Source organism: Ursus americanus, chromosome X, assembly GCF_024610735.1.
Source record: "Ursus americanus isolate L20-20 chromosome X, mUrsAme1.1.p, whole genome shotgun sequence".
NCBI classification, from domain to species: Eukaryota; Metazoa; Chordata; class Mammalia; order Carnivora; family Ursidae; genus Ursus; species Ursus americanus.
Window position 1 is genome coordinate 38,941,420 of NC_142164.1, and position 17,172 is coordinate 38,958,591.

Sequence of the window (17,172 nt, forward strand, 5' to 3'; positions counted from 1 at the left end):
TCTACCAAACATTCAAAGAAGAAATAATACCTATTCTCCTAAAGCTATTTCAAAAAATAGAAACAGAAGGAAAGCTACCAAGCTCATTCTATGAGGCCAATATTACCTTGATCCCCAAACCAGGCAAAGACCCCATCAAAAAGGAGAACTACAGACCGATTTCCCTAATGAATATGGACGCCAAAATCCTCAACAAGATCCTGGCTAATAGAATCCAACAGTACATTAAAAGGATTATCCATCATGACCAAGTGGGATTCATCCCTGGGATGCAAGGGTGGTTCAACATTCACAAATCTATTAGTGTCTTAGATTTTATCCAGAAAGAAAAATTCAAAAATCATATGATTCTCTCAATAGATGCAGAAAAAGCATTTGACAAAACACAGCATCCTTTCCTGATTAAAACCCTTCAGAGTGTAGGGATACAGGATACATTCCTCAATCTCATAAAAGCCATCTATGAAAAGCCTACAGCAAATATCATTCTCAATGGGGAAAAGCTGGAAGCCTTTCCCTTAAGATCAGGAACACAACAGGGATGCCCACTCTCGCCACTATTATACAACATAATACTAGAAGTCCTTGCAACAGCAATCAGACAACAAAAAGGGATCAAAGGTATCCAAATCGGCAAAGAAGAAGTCAAAATGTCTCTCTTTGCAGATGACATGATACTCTATATGGAAAATCCAAGAGAATCCACTCCCAAACTATTAGAAGTTATAGAGCAATTCAGTAATGTGGCGGGATACAAAATCAATGCTCAGAAATCAGTTGCATTTCTATACACGAATAATGAGACTGAAGAAAGAGAAATTAGGGAATCCATCCCATTTACAATAGCACCAAAAACCATACGTTACCTTGGAATTAACTTCACCAGAGACATAAAGGATCTATATTCTAGAAACTATAAATCACTCATGAAAGACATTGAGGAAGACATAAAAAGATGGAAAAATATTCCATGCTCATGGATCAGAAGAATTAATGTAGTTAAAATGTCCATGCTACCCAGAGCAATCTACACTTTCAATGCTATCCCGATCAAAATACCAAGGACGTTTTTCAAAGAACTGGAACAAACAGTCCTTAAATTTGTATGGAACCAGAAAAGGCCCCGAATCGCCAAGGAACTGTTGAAAAGGAAAAACGAAGCTGGGGCATCACAATGCCGGATTTCGAGCTGTACTACAAAGCTGTGATCACAAAGACAGCATGGTACTGGCACAAAAACAGACACACAGACCAATGGAACAGAATAGAGAGCCCAGAAATGGACCCTCGGCTCTTTGGGCAACTAATCTTTGATAAAGCAGGAAAAAACATCTGGTGGGAAAAAGACAGTCTCTTCAATAAATGGTGCTGGGAAAATTGGACAGCTACATGCAAAAGAATGAAACTTGACCACTCTCTCACACCATACACAAAGATAAACTCCAAATGGATGAAAGACCTCGATGTGAGACAGGAATCCATCAAAATCCTAGAGGAGAACATAGGCAACAACCTCTACGACATCGGCCAAAGCAACCTTTTTCATGACACATCCCCAAAGGCAAGAGAAACAAAAGATAAAATGAACTTGTGGGACTTCATCAAGATAGAAAGCTTCTGCATAGCCAAGGAAACAGTCAAAAAAACTAAGAGGCAGCCCACGGAATGGGAGAATGTATTTGCAAATGATGCTACAGATAAAAGACTGATATCCAAGATCTACAAAGAACTTCTCAAACTCAATATGTGAGAAACAAATAAACAAATCATAAAATGGGCAGAAGATATGAACAGACACTTTTCCAATGATGACATACAAATGGCTAACAGACACATGAAAAAATGTTCAAAATCATTAGCCATCAGGGAAATTCAAATCAAAACCACACTAAGATACCACCTTACGCCAGTTAGAATGGCAAAAATTGACAAGGCAAGAAACAACAATTGCTGGAGAGGATGTGGAGAAAGGGGATCCCTCCTACATTGTTGGTGGGAATGCAAGTTGGTACAGCCACTCTGGAAAACAGTGTGGAGGTCCCTTAAAAAGTTAAAAATTGAGCTACCCTATGACCCAGCCATTGCACTACTGGGTGTTTACCCCAAAGATACAGACGTAGTGAAGAGAAGGGCTATATGCACCCCAATGTTCATAGCAGCGTTGTCCACAATAGCTAAATTGTGGAAGGATTCAAGATGCCCTTCAACAGACGAATGGATAAAGAAGATGTGGTCCATATATACAATGGAATATTACTCAGCCATCAGAAAGAACGATTACCGAACATTTGCAGCAACATGGACGGGACTGGAGGAGATTTTGCTAAGTGAAATAAGTCAAGCAGAGAAAGACAATTATCATACGGTTTCACTCATTTATGGAACATAAGAAATAGCAGGGAGATCAGTAGGAGAAGGAAGGGAAGAATGAAGGGAGGGGTAAAGAAAAGGGGGAATGAACCATGAGAGACTATGGACTCTGGGAAACAAACTGAGGGCTTCAGAGGGGAGAGGGGTGGGGGATTGGGATAGGCCGGTGGTGGGTATTAAGGAGGGCACGTATTGCATGGTGCACTGGGTGTTATACGCAAACAATGAATCATGGAACACTACATCAAAAACTAAGGATGTACTGTATGGTGACTAACATAACATAATAAAAAATTTTTTAAAAATAAAATATAAAAATAAATGCTGAAAAATGATAGAATCGTTACTTTGAAACCCTTAATAAAATAATTGATTCAGATAATAGTTAACAAATGGACGGTACAGCCATTAGGTGAAAAGATGATGGAGAACATTACACTGAAGGGGTAAGACTATCACCATTTCAATTCTCTTTCAGTATCACTAAAAGTAAGATGATCAAACCATGTAAAAGGAAGTACATATTATCAACCATGAGATAGTCTCACCAAATAATAATAAAGAACCTGAATATAATCAAGTGTTTAGCTCTAACTTCCAGTAAACAGGAAATATAGGCAATAGAAAAATAAGTAAAACAGCACCTCAAAGAAGTAATCGCCCATTCTATATTGTGGGAAAGTCTACAGGACAAACGGAAGTGTCTTCAACAAACCAATAGCATGAAAATAAAAAAGAGGAGGTATTGTTCTGTCTTAGCTTTTCAAAAACTTGAAAGGAACTTAAGAGATATAACCTAATACAACAAGTTAACCTTCATTGGATCCTGACTGGAACAAACCCCAATGGTAAAAACATATTTTAGGCAAACAGAATAATCTGTATATGTGCTGGGTATTAGAGTGATAATGACATTATGATTATATGAGAAGATGTCCTTTGTGCTATAATTTTTGTGATGCATACTGAAATATTTAGGAGTGAAGTCAGATGACGTTCATGGTTAGCCTAAAACATCCCAGCAGAAAAGAGGGGAGGGGGATAGCTGAACCAAGTACGGCAAATATGATGGCTATTGAAGTTGAATTATGGGTACGTGGGGTTTATCTTACTCTCTGCTGTTATTTGTATTTGGAAATTTTCATAACTGGGAGTTTTTAAAACACTATCAATGCAATTCAATGCATTAACAATTTTAAGGAGAAAAACCTTTATGTCCAACTTACAGGTAAAAAAGCAAATGACAAAAATTCATACCTATTCTTGCTTTTAAAAAGTAAGCCCCAAAAAAGTTAAGCATTAAAGAAAACTTATTTAATAAAGAGCAACTGCCAGAACCCGACCATAAGCATCATACTTGATGAAATTTTAGAAGCATTCCTATTTTTTAATTTAAATTTTGTTAGTTAACATATAGTGTAATATTGGTTTCTGGAGTAGAATTCAGTGATTCATCACTTACATAGTGCTCATCACAAGTGCCCTCTTTAATACCCATCACCCATCTGGCCCATCCCCCTCCACCTCCCTCCATCAACCCTCATTTTGTTCTCTGTCATTAAAAGTCACTTATGGCTTGTTTCCCTCTCTCCTTTTTTAATTTTCCCCTTCCCATATGTTCATCTGTGTCCTTTCTGAAATTCCTAAAGGCTAAAATATATAATATATATTATATATATAATATATTGTATACAAATACAACAATGTATACATGTATTATATGTGTGTATATATACACATATATATTCTAATATACACACACAAAAGTAAAAACTAGACTTTCACAATTTACATACTTCTGATTATTTTTTATAATGAGCATCGTTATGCATTACTTAAGAAATACTGTAATAATTTTCCAATATATACAAGTATCAAATTATTATGTTCTACACCTTAAACTTAAACAATGTTGTAACTCAATCATATCTCAATAAAACTGGGGGGAAAGAATTAACATACAAATACAGAGAAGTCTGATTATGTCATTCACCTAATCAAAACCCTCTAATAGGAGTATTCCCATTGTTCCTAGAATAAAACCTAAAATAATTAAGGAGGCCTGCCCTTCAGCCTCAGCTCTCCCCTCTGCTTCATATGTCCTAGTCATAGGACATGCCTGTCATTTCTTCAAGTCCCTTATATATGTTCTACCTTCAGGTCTCTGCACATGATACTTATTTCCTCTACCTGGGACACTTCCTCCACGCACTCCTCATCCGCCTCTATTTACCCTAATTGATCCTTCAGTTCTCATCACTTCCTCAGGGAAACCTTTCCTGACATTTCAGACAGGGTCAGGTCCTCCTGCTATAAGCCATTATAGAACCCTTCCCCCCCTTCATAACTCTTCTCACAGTCGGCAGTCTTCTATTTATAGGGTGGGATTATTAATGCCAATTATCCCTCCCCCTAGACTGGAAGCTCCATGAGAACAGGACTTTGTCTATCTTGTTATATCCTGACATCTAACAAGAGCTCAGTAAATATTTGAGAAATAAATGCCTGCTCCCCGCTCATCAGGGTGGGCCTTGGATTTGGCACTAGCTCCATTTTCCTCTCCCTACCAAGCCCCGCCAACATATAAGCAACCTCAATGACTATGGATGACTCACCCAACGCTCCAGCCTCACTGTCCCTTGATCTCTACTTCTACAATCCCTGATCACGTCACTTCTCATGCCATTTCTAGTCATCAGTGTTCCAGGCCACCTGCTAAACATAGGACTGTTCCTCTTTAGAATTCCTGAACCCACTTTCTCAATCTCTGGCTACAAGCTCCCACCCTTATTACTTGTGAGTGCTCAGAATACCCACTCCTCGTTCTCATCAAGATCTCCCATCCTTGACTTCTCCCATTCTCCAGCTCATTCCCTTTACTATGTAGGTAGTATAGAACTCCATGGTACACCACTGCAACCACTCTCTCATTAGCGGCCTCACTGCTCTTACCATTTTTAATCTACCATTTTACTGAGCAGTTACTATGGGCCACTCTGCATGCATTATCTCTCGAAAGGATTCTGTTTTGTTTTGTTTTGTTTTTTAAGGGAAAGGATTCTTAAAGAGGTGAAGTGATCTGTCCAAGATCACAGAACCAGAAGGTGGTGGAGCAGGGTGGAGCTGGGATCTGAACAAGATCTATCAGACATCAAGGTCAGTGCTCTGAGCCAGTAGGCTATTTTGTCACTCAGAGGGAAAGGTAATTCTGACTGCAACAGGGAGAAGGAACCATGGGAGGGAGAAGGGCATGTATGAAGGCTTGAACACCAATGCAGCCATCCAGGTGAGAGCTGATGGTGGGCTAATCATTATTTACCTGAAGGTTGCAAAGAATTCAAATTTAAGTCCCACTTACTTCAGGCGTGTGACTTTCTGGAATGGGCTTGGTGGGCTTTGTATGAAGATAGCACAACTAAGTGTGCCTAGAAGAGACCATAAAGAAACCAGCAGTTTAATACACTCTTCCAGAATAAAATGTTTACTTTAACTTCTCTGGAAATCTATACAGTTCTATTTTTGCTGCCATTTATTAAATGCTTCCATGTGCTGGGAATGTGCTGTAGTCTTGGTCACACTTCCAACAACCCTGTGAGCTACTACCCCGTTTTATAAATGCGGAAACTGACAGCCAGGAAGATGAGGACAATTGCTCCGGGTCCCATGGTTAGTTAATGGCAAAGATGGGATCAGAACCCAAGCCCGCCGGTCTCCTTCTAGTCTCTTTCCCCTAAAGCGCCAACTTGAGAACACTGCACACAGGCTGTGGAGAGCCTGGGGTGGGACTCAGACAAGGCGCTCTCCCAGTCCCTGCACTGCAACCTCAGCAAGGCGCTGGCCAGCAGGTCTGAGGCTAATGAGCTCGCCCCCCAGCGCCCCGCGCCCCGGCTTTAGGGGATGGCCACGAGATCCCCTCCTGCCGTCGTTCACGGGGCGGGAGGGCGTGTGATCCCGCCTCGTCACCCCTCTCCGAAGGCACCAGGAACCAGGGGCACAGCAAACCCAGCCTGGAAGCCACACCGAGCCCGAGGCGGGCCCTCAGAGAGAACAAGCAACGGCTCAGTCACCTGTTCCGTTCCTCCTCTCACACAATCCAAAGACACGATGGTAGAGCCTAAAGTGACCTATTTGGGGTTTCTTCCCGCTTGAAGCCATGATCTGGGGGCCACGGATGGCCAGGAGCCCTCTCTGCTTGCATGCAAATCGTGTGCGTTTTTTGGTTTTTTCAGGAGACGTCAACAGTTTTCCCGGATTTTCAAAGGGGTCATGTCTTCCTTCCCTCCCCACCTCAGAAAATACAAGTGAAGAGTCCTGACTTAGGCGCTGGCAGCCCGAGCGGCTCGGACATTTTTACCTCAGTCCCGCACGCACGCAGTGTCAGTGCCACTCCCGTCGTCAGTCAGCGGTCCTTTCTGATCTCCCCTCCTCCTGACGCACGCCTACACGCACGTACCCGCACAGGCACGCGCCCCACGCACGCGCTGCCATTCTCCACGCACACCTCCACACACACCCCTGTAAGTCGCCGCACGCGCGCGTGGCCCCCACGCCCCTCCTCGCCCACGCATTCCCCGCACAGAGGCGCCTCCCGGCATAGGCACCTCTGCACACCCCTCCGCACACGCGCGTCTCCCTCTTCCAGCTCACGTTCCTGAGGGGCTGGCGGGGCCGGCCCTCCCCTGCTGCCCAGCTTCTCCCGCAGCGAGTTCCCGCCCCAGCGCGCTCGGCTTACCCCGCCTGAGCCCGCGGCAGCCCCGCCGGCCCGTCTTGACGGGGCCACCACTTCCCTCGTCACATCCCAGGAGACAGCGGGCGGGGTGTGGCACCTCCCACGCTCGGCCACCAGGGCCTTCAGAAGACAGGGGAGCCAGCCGCTGGGGCTGTGGGAACTCCCTCAATTTCCTGTCCCTCCGAACGGGGTGGGGTGGAGGGGGCGTTTCTCATCTGCTGGGAAAAGCGCTCACCTGGTTCTCAAAGCTAGTTGGCCCTGCCTCAATTTCCTGCCAGAGGGAAGGGCTACGGAGAGAGAGCCAAGGTCTTTGGGCAGGGAAGGGGAAATGACTCAGAGAAGAGGCGGCTTACAGGGAGGGGCCGGCCTGGAGAAGGGGGGTATGGGGGGGAGGAAAAAAGAGAATGGGAAAGCCACGCGGGGGCGGTTTTGAGGGTGTCTGAACAGTCTTGGGCATCCTTCCTGGTCAACCCCAATTCCTGGCACCACGAGCCGGGATCAGGTGCTGGGCCTTAAACTCGTTTACCTCCGCGCCAGAGGCAAACTAAGGCCAGGAACCTTGCTAGCCTGCTCACCAGGCGCAATGGAATCTACTGGTCTGGGCAAGGGCACAGGGTTAACTCTTCATGTTCTATGGAGCCAATAATAGTCTTTAGCTGCCAGGGTTGCTGGAAGGATTAAATTAGTTACTACATTTCAAGTGCTTGGAGTAGTGTCGGGACACTGTAAGCAATCAGTGATAGCTCCTATTATTAAAGGTTCATTCATCGATGGTCTGTCTCCCCACCAGATTATTACAAGTCTCACGAGGGCAGAGACTATGTGTTTTGGTCATCACTGAACTCCAGCACCTGACACAAAGATTTTATCAATAAACTATTTGTTGAATGAATGAATAAGTGAGTAATTGCATGATAAGTGCCAAGACCCTCTCTCTTCCATGTAAAGAGTGTATTTGTGGAAGTTTGAGGAAAAAAGGCTGTGATTGGGGAAGGTGGCACATAGGACCCCTGTTGATTTCTATATCAAGTGCCCTGTTCTGCCCTTGGAAAGTGGAATGTCTGGCAATTTCCTACATGGACACATGGAAAACTGTCAGACAGCTAACCTGAAATTTGAAACCGAGACCTGACTAACTGGAGCAGGATCTGTATTTTGTACACTTAGTGAATAAATCAAGGGAAGAGGGCTGAGGTGGAAAGTCAAAAATAATGGCGTCAAATGTTAAGTGGGGGAGACTGGCATAGGAGCTCTGAGTGGAAAGAAGCATGTAAAGAGGAGTACGGTCACCTCAAAAGGGAGTCTTGATGGAGGTCCCAAAGTAACAGCAGTGTTATCCACCTTTCTGTTCTAGTCATAGGGTTCCTGATGATCGGCCCTGATGTCCCAACATTCTTGGGGTAGGTATGCAGGTTGGGCTTCTACCACTACATTCAGGAAATTTGCATTTATAGAAATGCCTACTGTTAGAGCTAAAAGGGACCTTAGAAATTATTCATACATTTCAATTTATAGTTGAAAAACTAAGCCAGAGATACCAAAGACTTGGGCTTTGGGATTCTCTGGCCTTGGTACTGAATTTTGCAAGGTCTGAATTTGTTGTGCATCCCGTTATTCCTTTAATCCCTGCCTCCACCCCATCTCAACCCCAAAGACACTGAGCAGAGTGAAAGGACATGAATGGAAGGTCACCAGAAGGGAGGGAGAGGGGGAGTTCCTCAACAGACCCTGACTTTGCTTACTTTGCCTTCCCCCCAGGGAAGGTACCTGGGCATTCAGCTAACTGCTGTAGGAGAACAGCTCCTCCATGGCACCCAGGCAGCCTCACACTATCTACATAGGTCCTGCACACAAAGGCTTGAACCATAACTAATCCGAGTCTTGGTGGAACACCTGTGATCCTTCCAGGGCACTAGAGGATGGGAGTCCTACAAGGAGCTGCTTCAAGGCCATTGTTACTTATCTCCCACTGCCTCCTTAATCCCTCCTCTCCCCTGGAAGGCTGTCAAGAGTTTTTCATCCCCTCCCACCTCCTGGGATCTGATGAGATAAGAGACTTCCTGACTCATCCCTCTCAGAATAGAGCTACATACTACTATAGAGCAACGTAGCTACAGTCTAAAATTGGCTTCTTAGTAAAGGGATGTCCCACAACTACCATTGCAGTCCTCTGGCCCCTTTTTCAGTGTCATCCTTTTTGGTGCTTGGGACAAGGACCACTAGGAGCAGGAAACTTTCACTACCTTTTCTTTCGTTGTGTAAATAATAAACTGTTTGAATCAAACAAATGATCCATTGTACCTTTACCTGCTGAATCAGTTAGGCCTTGTGGACCTGTGTGCTTGACAGCTGCTTGCTGCGAATTTCACATTTCTGGCATATCACAACACCCTTCCTTATCACCAAGGGAGTTAAGCTGGGCAAAAAGATGTGTAGATCATAATGTCTTTTTCCTGCCACTGTACACGAAAGAGAAAACCAGCCCAAATTCCATTTTCTGGGACTTCAGTCTGGCTGGGGTACCAGATCCTCTGCATTCTGTGGACAAGGCTAACCTGACAGGAAGTAGAGTTAGCATCTATATTCTACTATTTGAAAGACACCTCTTGGCCCCAAATATGTCCCCTGCAAGGCTGCCAGAGCACTGCTTGTTGGCTGACCCTTTCAAACCTGCAAGTTTATAGCTTGCCCTTCCCACCTTGTCCAAACCCCCAGATTGGACAACAGAAACACTGTTTCTAGAAGGTTCTTGTTAACATTTTCTTGTTTTCTGAAAAGGAAGGAAGAGGTAGAGTGAGAAGCTGGAAGAGGTGTGAATTTTCCCCCATCCTCCTCCCTTAGCACATTATTGATGGCTAATTTATTAATTCTTCTAATTATTCCCTTAGAAGAAGACTGACCTTGAAGAACAGTTGCCTGTTACAAAGAGGCAATTGTGGGGATGCTTGACCAGAGATATGTGCCCAAGAGGGATTATCCAAGTGGTTCTGTGAAGTTCACCTAAGACAAACTTCACAGTGTACAAGGTGGCCTGCTTGTCATTCTGCTTATCAGGTTCTATTTCTATTCAGTCAGCATTTACTACGTATGTCCTACGTACAAGTCTGGTAAGAGCTTCTACTCTCACCCCTGTGTCTTCAGTGAAGGCTTCCTTTTTCAGCTACCATGAGTAATTTGAGTTTATAGGTTAAAAACTATCTGGGAAGAATTATTGAATTGGATGTCCCACTAGATTATAAATGTTAAGAATGCTTTTTTTCATCTTAGTATGTCCCCAGAGAAATGAGAGGAATACTGGGAACACAATGAATGCCTCTTGAATGACCCATCCAGGGCAGTCACAATTGTCACTTACATATTGTGCCCAACAGTTATAGGAAGACCACCTTGATCCTCCACCCCTGGAAATTCACAGTGGAGGAGAGTCATTCTCATTAGCTATCATGCCATATACATTTCCGTTGTCCTAGTTGGTGGCCTCTGTTACTCCTGATCTTTATAAACAGACCACCTCACCCCCACCTACAGGCTCAGTTTCATTGGGACTCCAGGAGCAATCCTATTCCTAGTTAGGGGAACATAAGAACCCCATATCTCCTCTGGCCTGGCCTATCAAATACAGCCAGACTTCCCAAATGTCACATCCCAAAAAACCCACTATCTTAGTGTGGGTAATAGCCCCATATTTAGCCTTTGCCAAGGTTGCTCTCCAGTTAGATCACTAAGCCCCTGATATTGCAAATTCTTGTCTCTTTTATATTTTAATCTTCTTGTGTTGGGGCCATCATTTGTATAGGCCCTTGGTTTGACAACCTGTTTCAAGTCACTTCTGGCCCTACTCTGCCTTTAACCAATAGGTTCCAGCAGTGGGATTTTCTTTGTTCTTCCTTAATTCCCACCTTCCGCCTCAACCCCTGAAATGTAATGTGCATGCCTCCTTGGGCCTTATACCTTCATTTCTTTAGTCTTCCTGACTGTTGCCTGCTCCTGAAACCAGTCTTCATGATTAGATCCCGATTTCTAGACCTCCTGGATCCTCTCTGCCCAAATCTCTACCTTTTATATGATAACTGATTTCCCCCAAATCATTTAGGCAATTCCAGTAACCCACGGCCGTCTTTCTTTTCATCTTCTCCCAATTTAAACTCCAGTGAGAGACAATCGAGAACTCATGAATACATATATATTTATTTAATTCATAATATAGCATTTTGGATGGCTGGGATATTTTAGAAGGATGAGGCTGTGTAATCCACAGATGCTCAGATTTCTGTCACTAGGAGAGACACTATTGGTCCAGAGCTCCCAGTACAAACAAGCCTGGGATAAAATATTTGATAAAAAATAGTCCGACAATAGTCTAATAAATATTCTAGCCAACAACAACAACAACACAGTATATGTCTGAAGCTGGCAGCCCAGACCGTAAAAGGCAGTTTTACCTGCCCTGATGGCAGTCAACCTGGCCAACCTGTAACACACAGCCAAACACAGCCAATGGCTCCAAGGCTGCAGCTGGCTTCAGGAATTGAAATAAGCATGGGAGTGGTTCTTATCTGTCAGCCTCACGTTCTCCATTCTGTAGAGGAAAGGGTATCAAATGTTTGAGCTTATCAAAAAGTCCATCCATGGATTGCTCCATCCAGGTAGTCATATATAAATATGTAAACCATGGAAGCTTAGAAAATTCACCTAGTGTATTTAAGCTGAAAAGAACATATAAGTGATTTTGCTGAAATCTGAATTTCACTGCATCCAAAGTTATACAATGGAATTACATGATAAAAACACATACAGATGCAGCAATTCTTACTTACAAGTAGTTACAACTCCAATGCGGCATTAAAATTTCTTTCATATTCTCAAAACAGGTTTAACTTTATTTTGATTAGTTTTGTGCTTTCTTCAATAAGACAATATAAAAAATTGGAAACAAGCATAAACTGCAGACAGAAAGAATAATTTGCTAGCAGAAAGGATTGTAGGAGAATAGATTGAGTAGGGCAACAACAATGAAAACTAAGGGCGTCACCTTCCTTGAAGATGTTAAATACAGATCCTATTCCCTTTGTCCAACTGGGTTTATTTAGCTAGAGGCAGTCAATGACTTCTCTAAGGTCCTGGCATTGCCACTAGCTATGAAAGCCTTGAAGTCTCCGGGACCCACCACACCCGCCCGCCCCCCCCCCCCCGCCCCGCCCGGAGTACTTTACCACCATGTTGTTCCTTGGAAAGCAGTTTTCATTATTTGGCTCAGAAACGTCATTGCTTACCTCAAACCCAGTTTAATTTCCTACATTATTCAGTAGGTTAAGCTCTGAGTGATTTTTGGCTATAGCCCAAACTTAAATCCACCTTCAAAGAACGAAGTTTCAAAAAGATTGGAAAGTTCTTGAAAAGAATGGCCCCACATGCTCTAGACAATTCCCCAAGTTAACTTCCAAAGAGCTTCTGAGGCGGACAATAGTCACTTATATGTATGAGTCCTGGGACATTTGCACAATAATATTAACACAGCCCAAATGGAGAAGTAACTGAGCTTTTCTGCTCAGGAAATAACAAACACCGGTATGGATATCAGAGTATAACAGGGAAACTTTGCTTATTCATCCGTTCATTCATACATTCATTCAATAAACATTAGTCAGGCATCTACTCTGTTCCACACACCATGCCAAGTATTAAAAAATACAACAACAACAAAAGACACAGTCCCTGCCCTCAAGGTATTCACAGTCTAGTAGGGAAGATGATTATTATACATTAAACTTTTGTGTGCATCAGAATTACCTGGGAACTTGTTCAAAATGTAAAATTCCACTTATGTGCCCCAATAGTCCAATTAAGTAGATCAGGAGTGGGGTTTAGGATCAATTGTTTTAACAAACACCAAAGGTGACTCTTAACAGGCGGTCTGAGGACCACACTTTGAAAAACACTGCTATACAAGGTGATTATTGCTGAGAAGTGGGGGGGACCCTCAGGGTGCCGTGAGAGCTCAGATGAGAACATACACCAGTCTGGGGGGGCAGTCAGGAGTTAATCTGGCTGGGGGTGGGGGTGGGGGTGGGTAAAGGGAGTCTAGGCTAGGGTCAAATGTAAGGTGGGGAAATTGAAGCTTTGTCCCAGGCCACTAAAACCTAAAGGGTACCAAAAAAAAAAAAAATGAATAGCTGGGGAGACCCGAGGATAAGGTAAAGGGAATTGAGCTGGGGTGGAGGGGGCATGTCCTGCATTTGTAACATTTCCACACTATTCCCTCCACACAGGAACAATTCCTGTTCACTCTGGGCATCAGAACGGTCAGTAATGTTTCCACTCCAGGCCCAGAGAACAAGTTGTATGAACAGTTGACCTTGTCTAAAGTAACAAGTGGAAGGAGGAAAGTGGCAAAGGATGCAGCTGGGAAAGCAAACAGGGACCTGAAAAGCCAAACCCTAAGTCAATGGGGCCTTCTACTGAATGCTATGGGAGTCCGTGAGAGGTTTTCTGAGGGGCGGGATCATTTATTTTGTTTAAAAACTGGGGGCTAAGGCCTCGAGGAGAGACCAGAGTAACTGAGAAATGAAAGGCATCCATTTTAAAGCACCGCTACACTGTGCTGGGGCCGGGGCCGGGAGGGAGAGGTCCATATCCCTTGTGCACTTCACTACATGCCACGGGCTGTGCTAGGCAGTTTACGTGTGCTATCTTTTGAAATATTTGCCACAGCTTTGTGAGGTAGGTATTATTTTACAGAAGAGGAAACAGAGGCTCGGAGAAGTGAAGTGCTTACCCTAGGTCACACCGCTAGGAAATGGCAGAAGAACTAGGCTTATTTTAGTCCGAAGGCTATGAGCTTTCCAAGGCAGACGAGCTAGCTGCCGGCACTGCTGGATCTGACTGAGGTTGCTTCTCTCCTAATTAGCAGAAATGACATACGGTTTTTTTCAACCAGAAAAGCCTGCGTTGCTGCTAGAGAGAACGTTAAGTTTGAACCCGCCATCTGAATGCGCATCGGTCCTGCTTTCCCTGTTAGGTGAACAAACAATACAAAGCTGCTATTTAGGGGCTGTATATAGATAACTTTGTCTCTCCTACAGAATAGTAAGGCATTTGACAGCAAGGGACTGTGTTTTTATCAATACATCAGCAGCAGAGTGGTACCCAGCATCTAGTAGTTTGTTGAATGATTGATTGAATGAATGAATGAACGAACGTCCACTGAGGTGGTCGAAAGGAAGAGGGGAGACGTTTTGGCATTGTTTCAAGGCTCCAGTCTGGTGGCTTGTGACAGCTACGGCTTTGTACAAAAGTAATATTTTTGCAACTCCCGAGAAGTAGACTCCTTGAGGCGGACTTATCTCCGGGGAACCCCAGTCCCTGCAGGAGAACTGACAAAAGCACAGACCATAAAACTCGATGCCCTTCAACAATAGCGAGGAAGACTGGGATGAAAGTTACATCTGCATTTGCCACTGAGGGGTCCGCTAAGCAGATGACTAGAGTAAACAAGATCAGGAGAGGAACAATTCTTTAACCTGTTTAGGAAAACAGACTGTTCTCGGGCATTCTGAAGCACTTCATAAGTGTTTTATCTGAAAATACAAAGTACATTTATATGCACTGGGAATTTTTGCATCTAGAACATTCCATTCTTACTGATTAAGTAAATAAAGTTCCTAAAGAACATCCATTGTGCAATTCTTTTTTTTTTAGCCTAATGCTAGTAACAGTATGTACTTGAGAGTAATAAAACGGTATTTCTTTGAGATATTCTGTGACGGAATTTTTAACAATTCAAATGAACCTCCTCCATCAAGTAGCCTCAGTGAAACTGTGCTTCTACTTGGATCAATTTTCTATCCAGCAACAGCATCTCTTGTGCAATCTTGTCCCCCAATCTCTGCTAATCCAATTTAGAACTCTTCCCACCATCTACGTCATTATTGCACGTGTATGTGTGTGTGTGACAGGAGGGAGAATGGGAGGGATGAATGGAGGGAGGGAGGAAAATGTTGCCTGATTTTGATGATGTTCCCTTTAGGGGACAAAAATGGAATGATATAACTTATTTTCCCTTCCAGTATATTTCTCACTCAAACAAGCAAATCAAAAAATTTATTATGTATATATAATTATAAAATGAATATATAACATATATTATTTATTCATTTTATATATATTATATATACACATACATGTTCTTCATATAATAAATCCTTGATTGTAGGCTTTTTATCAAAAACTACATATAATATGTGATCCTTGGACACTTCAAAATTCTACTTGGTCAAACTGGCCAGTGCTAGGAAGGCTGACACGCCCCCCCCCACACACTCACCTTTCCGGCTGGCTAGCCCCTTGTTCAGAGCATCTTTCTACATTATTTACTTAGAATTATCCTAATTCCTTCCAATATCATTTATACTCCTGAATCACTGGGAATTTTTAATTCTCCAATGATGAGAGGTATTCTCTAAATTTCTCCTCCAATGGCTTGAACCCAGACTGCTCAGATAATTCATTCTGAGAGACTCAGTACATTAATTCAAATACAAGCGTTAATGCACAAAAATTAAATCTATAATATCTAGTTATTTTGGATGCTTCAGATGAACTTTATTTTGTATCTTGTATATTGGACACTAACTGAGGTTTAGGAGGGGAAGAACTGCTGGACTGGAGAGCCAGTGAATTATACGCTCTCTGGAAACTTAATGGCAAGCTTTCATCCCAGAAACATAAGGGGATTCTTGAGGCCTGCAGTTGCATTCCTGCCGCTCAGGGTAATCAATAAAATCTGGGGCAGGCAAGCCAGACAGGATCATTAGGGATTTGTTCCAGATTGTGAATGTTGGACACACTGGAAGAATGAAGGTCACGTCAAAAGTATGAAGATGGAGAGAGTTAGCTGGGTCATAGAAAGACAGCATGTTGTTGTCATAATCCAGAAGAACACCCAGACGCTTCAACTGTGGGGGCACATCCACCAACATTTCCTTGTTGTTATGTCTCACTACAAAGTTACTATTGCATCGAGAGAAGACCCACGAGGAGGCATTCTTGCCAATCCATTCATTCTTGGGAGCTGATTTGTAAGCAATACCAATTGCATACCTGCAAGACCGTGGAAAGGAGAGAGAAATAAACATTTATTAATGATCTGAGTGGTGCTAGGCACCATATGGGATATATAAGAAATCTAATGCATGCTTCTTCCTTTACTAAATAGTTTACATTTAGACCCACAATGTTGATAGCACGAGAGCTTTACGAAGTCAGCAATTAGAGTGCTGGAGAAATTTCCAACTCCTAGCCTGGCATATTTCCCAAGATTTTATATTTTTGGTTTTCTAAAAGCTGGCCAATTTTTCTAGGAGTGGTTTTCATCACAGGCCTTTTCACCTTGACTTACTGGTACTATGTTTGTGCTACGGACCTGAATCTCCCAGGAACCTAATGGCAGGAAAAAAGGAGGAGAAAAACTAAAAGTGGGACCCACTCACCAGGTGGAGGAACCCATGACCACCTCCCAGTAGTGGCAGCCACTGTCAATGAATATATTTCCTGCTGCCCCATAGCACCCTGTGCCGCTAAACCTCTCCGGGGTATGGCTCTTCTTCAGAGAGCTTTCGTCCTTCTCCATCTGCAGCCCATCATTGGAGATCTTCAACTTCTTGTGAGTCATTTTGGGATCCAGTTTAAAGGGTTGGCCTGAAAAAAAGAAGTAGAAAAAAGAAAACGCATGAGAAAGTATTTAAGAATGCCATCTCTGTCCTCCAGGACTATCACTACCAGGGGATTCCTGATAGGATGATCATTCTTGGGCCCAGGCAAGTTGGCTGCTACTTGGATTATATTAAGGAAGTAGGGCCTGAAGTCACCATTTTCAATAAAAGAAGAATAAGCTGCCCCCCCCGATAGGTTATCAAATTAAAAAGGGGCTGTCAGGCTCTCACGTTCTCAAATATATCTTGTACTCTGCTTTATTTCAGTGGGTGGCTTGGGATGTGAGTAGGACTTGGGGGAAGGAGTATTCGAGGTGAGACGAAGTGAGGGGAACTGGTGAGGTAATTGCTGGTTGGTGGTAG

The 17,172-nt window shown here is 43.3% G+C and overlaps 1 protein-coding gene across 4 annotated transcripts in view; it reads right to left on the bottom strand.

Annotated features, from left to right (window-relative positions):
• Positions 1-12,299: 12,299 nt before the first annotated feature.
• Positions 12,300-17,172, bottom strand: part of MID2 (midline 2) — a 92,146-nt gene continuing 87,273 nt past the window's right edge. For all 4 annotated transcript variants that reach the window (XM_087860057.1, XM_087860058.1, XM_087860056.1 and 1 more), the window contains exons 9-10: positions 16,588-16,795; positions 12,300-16,198 (exon numbers count right to left, since the gene is read on the bottom strand). In XM_087860057.1, the coding sequence (XP_087716183.1) occupies positions 15,796-16,198; positions 16,588-16,795 (611 nt within the window). In that variant the 3' untranslated portion in view covers positions 12,300-15,795. The remainder of the gene's footprint in view (positions 16,199-16,587; positions 16,796-17,172) is intronic.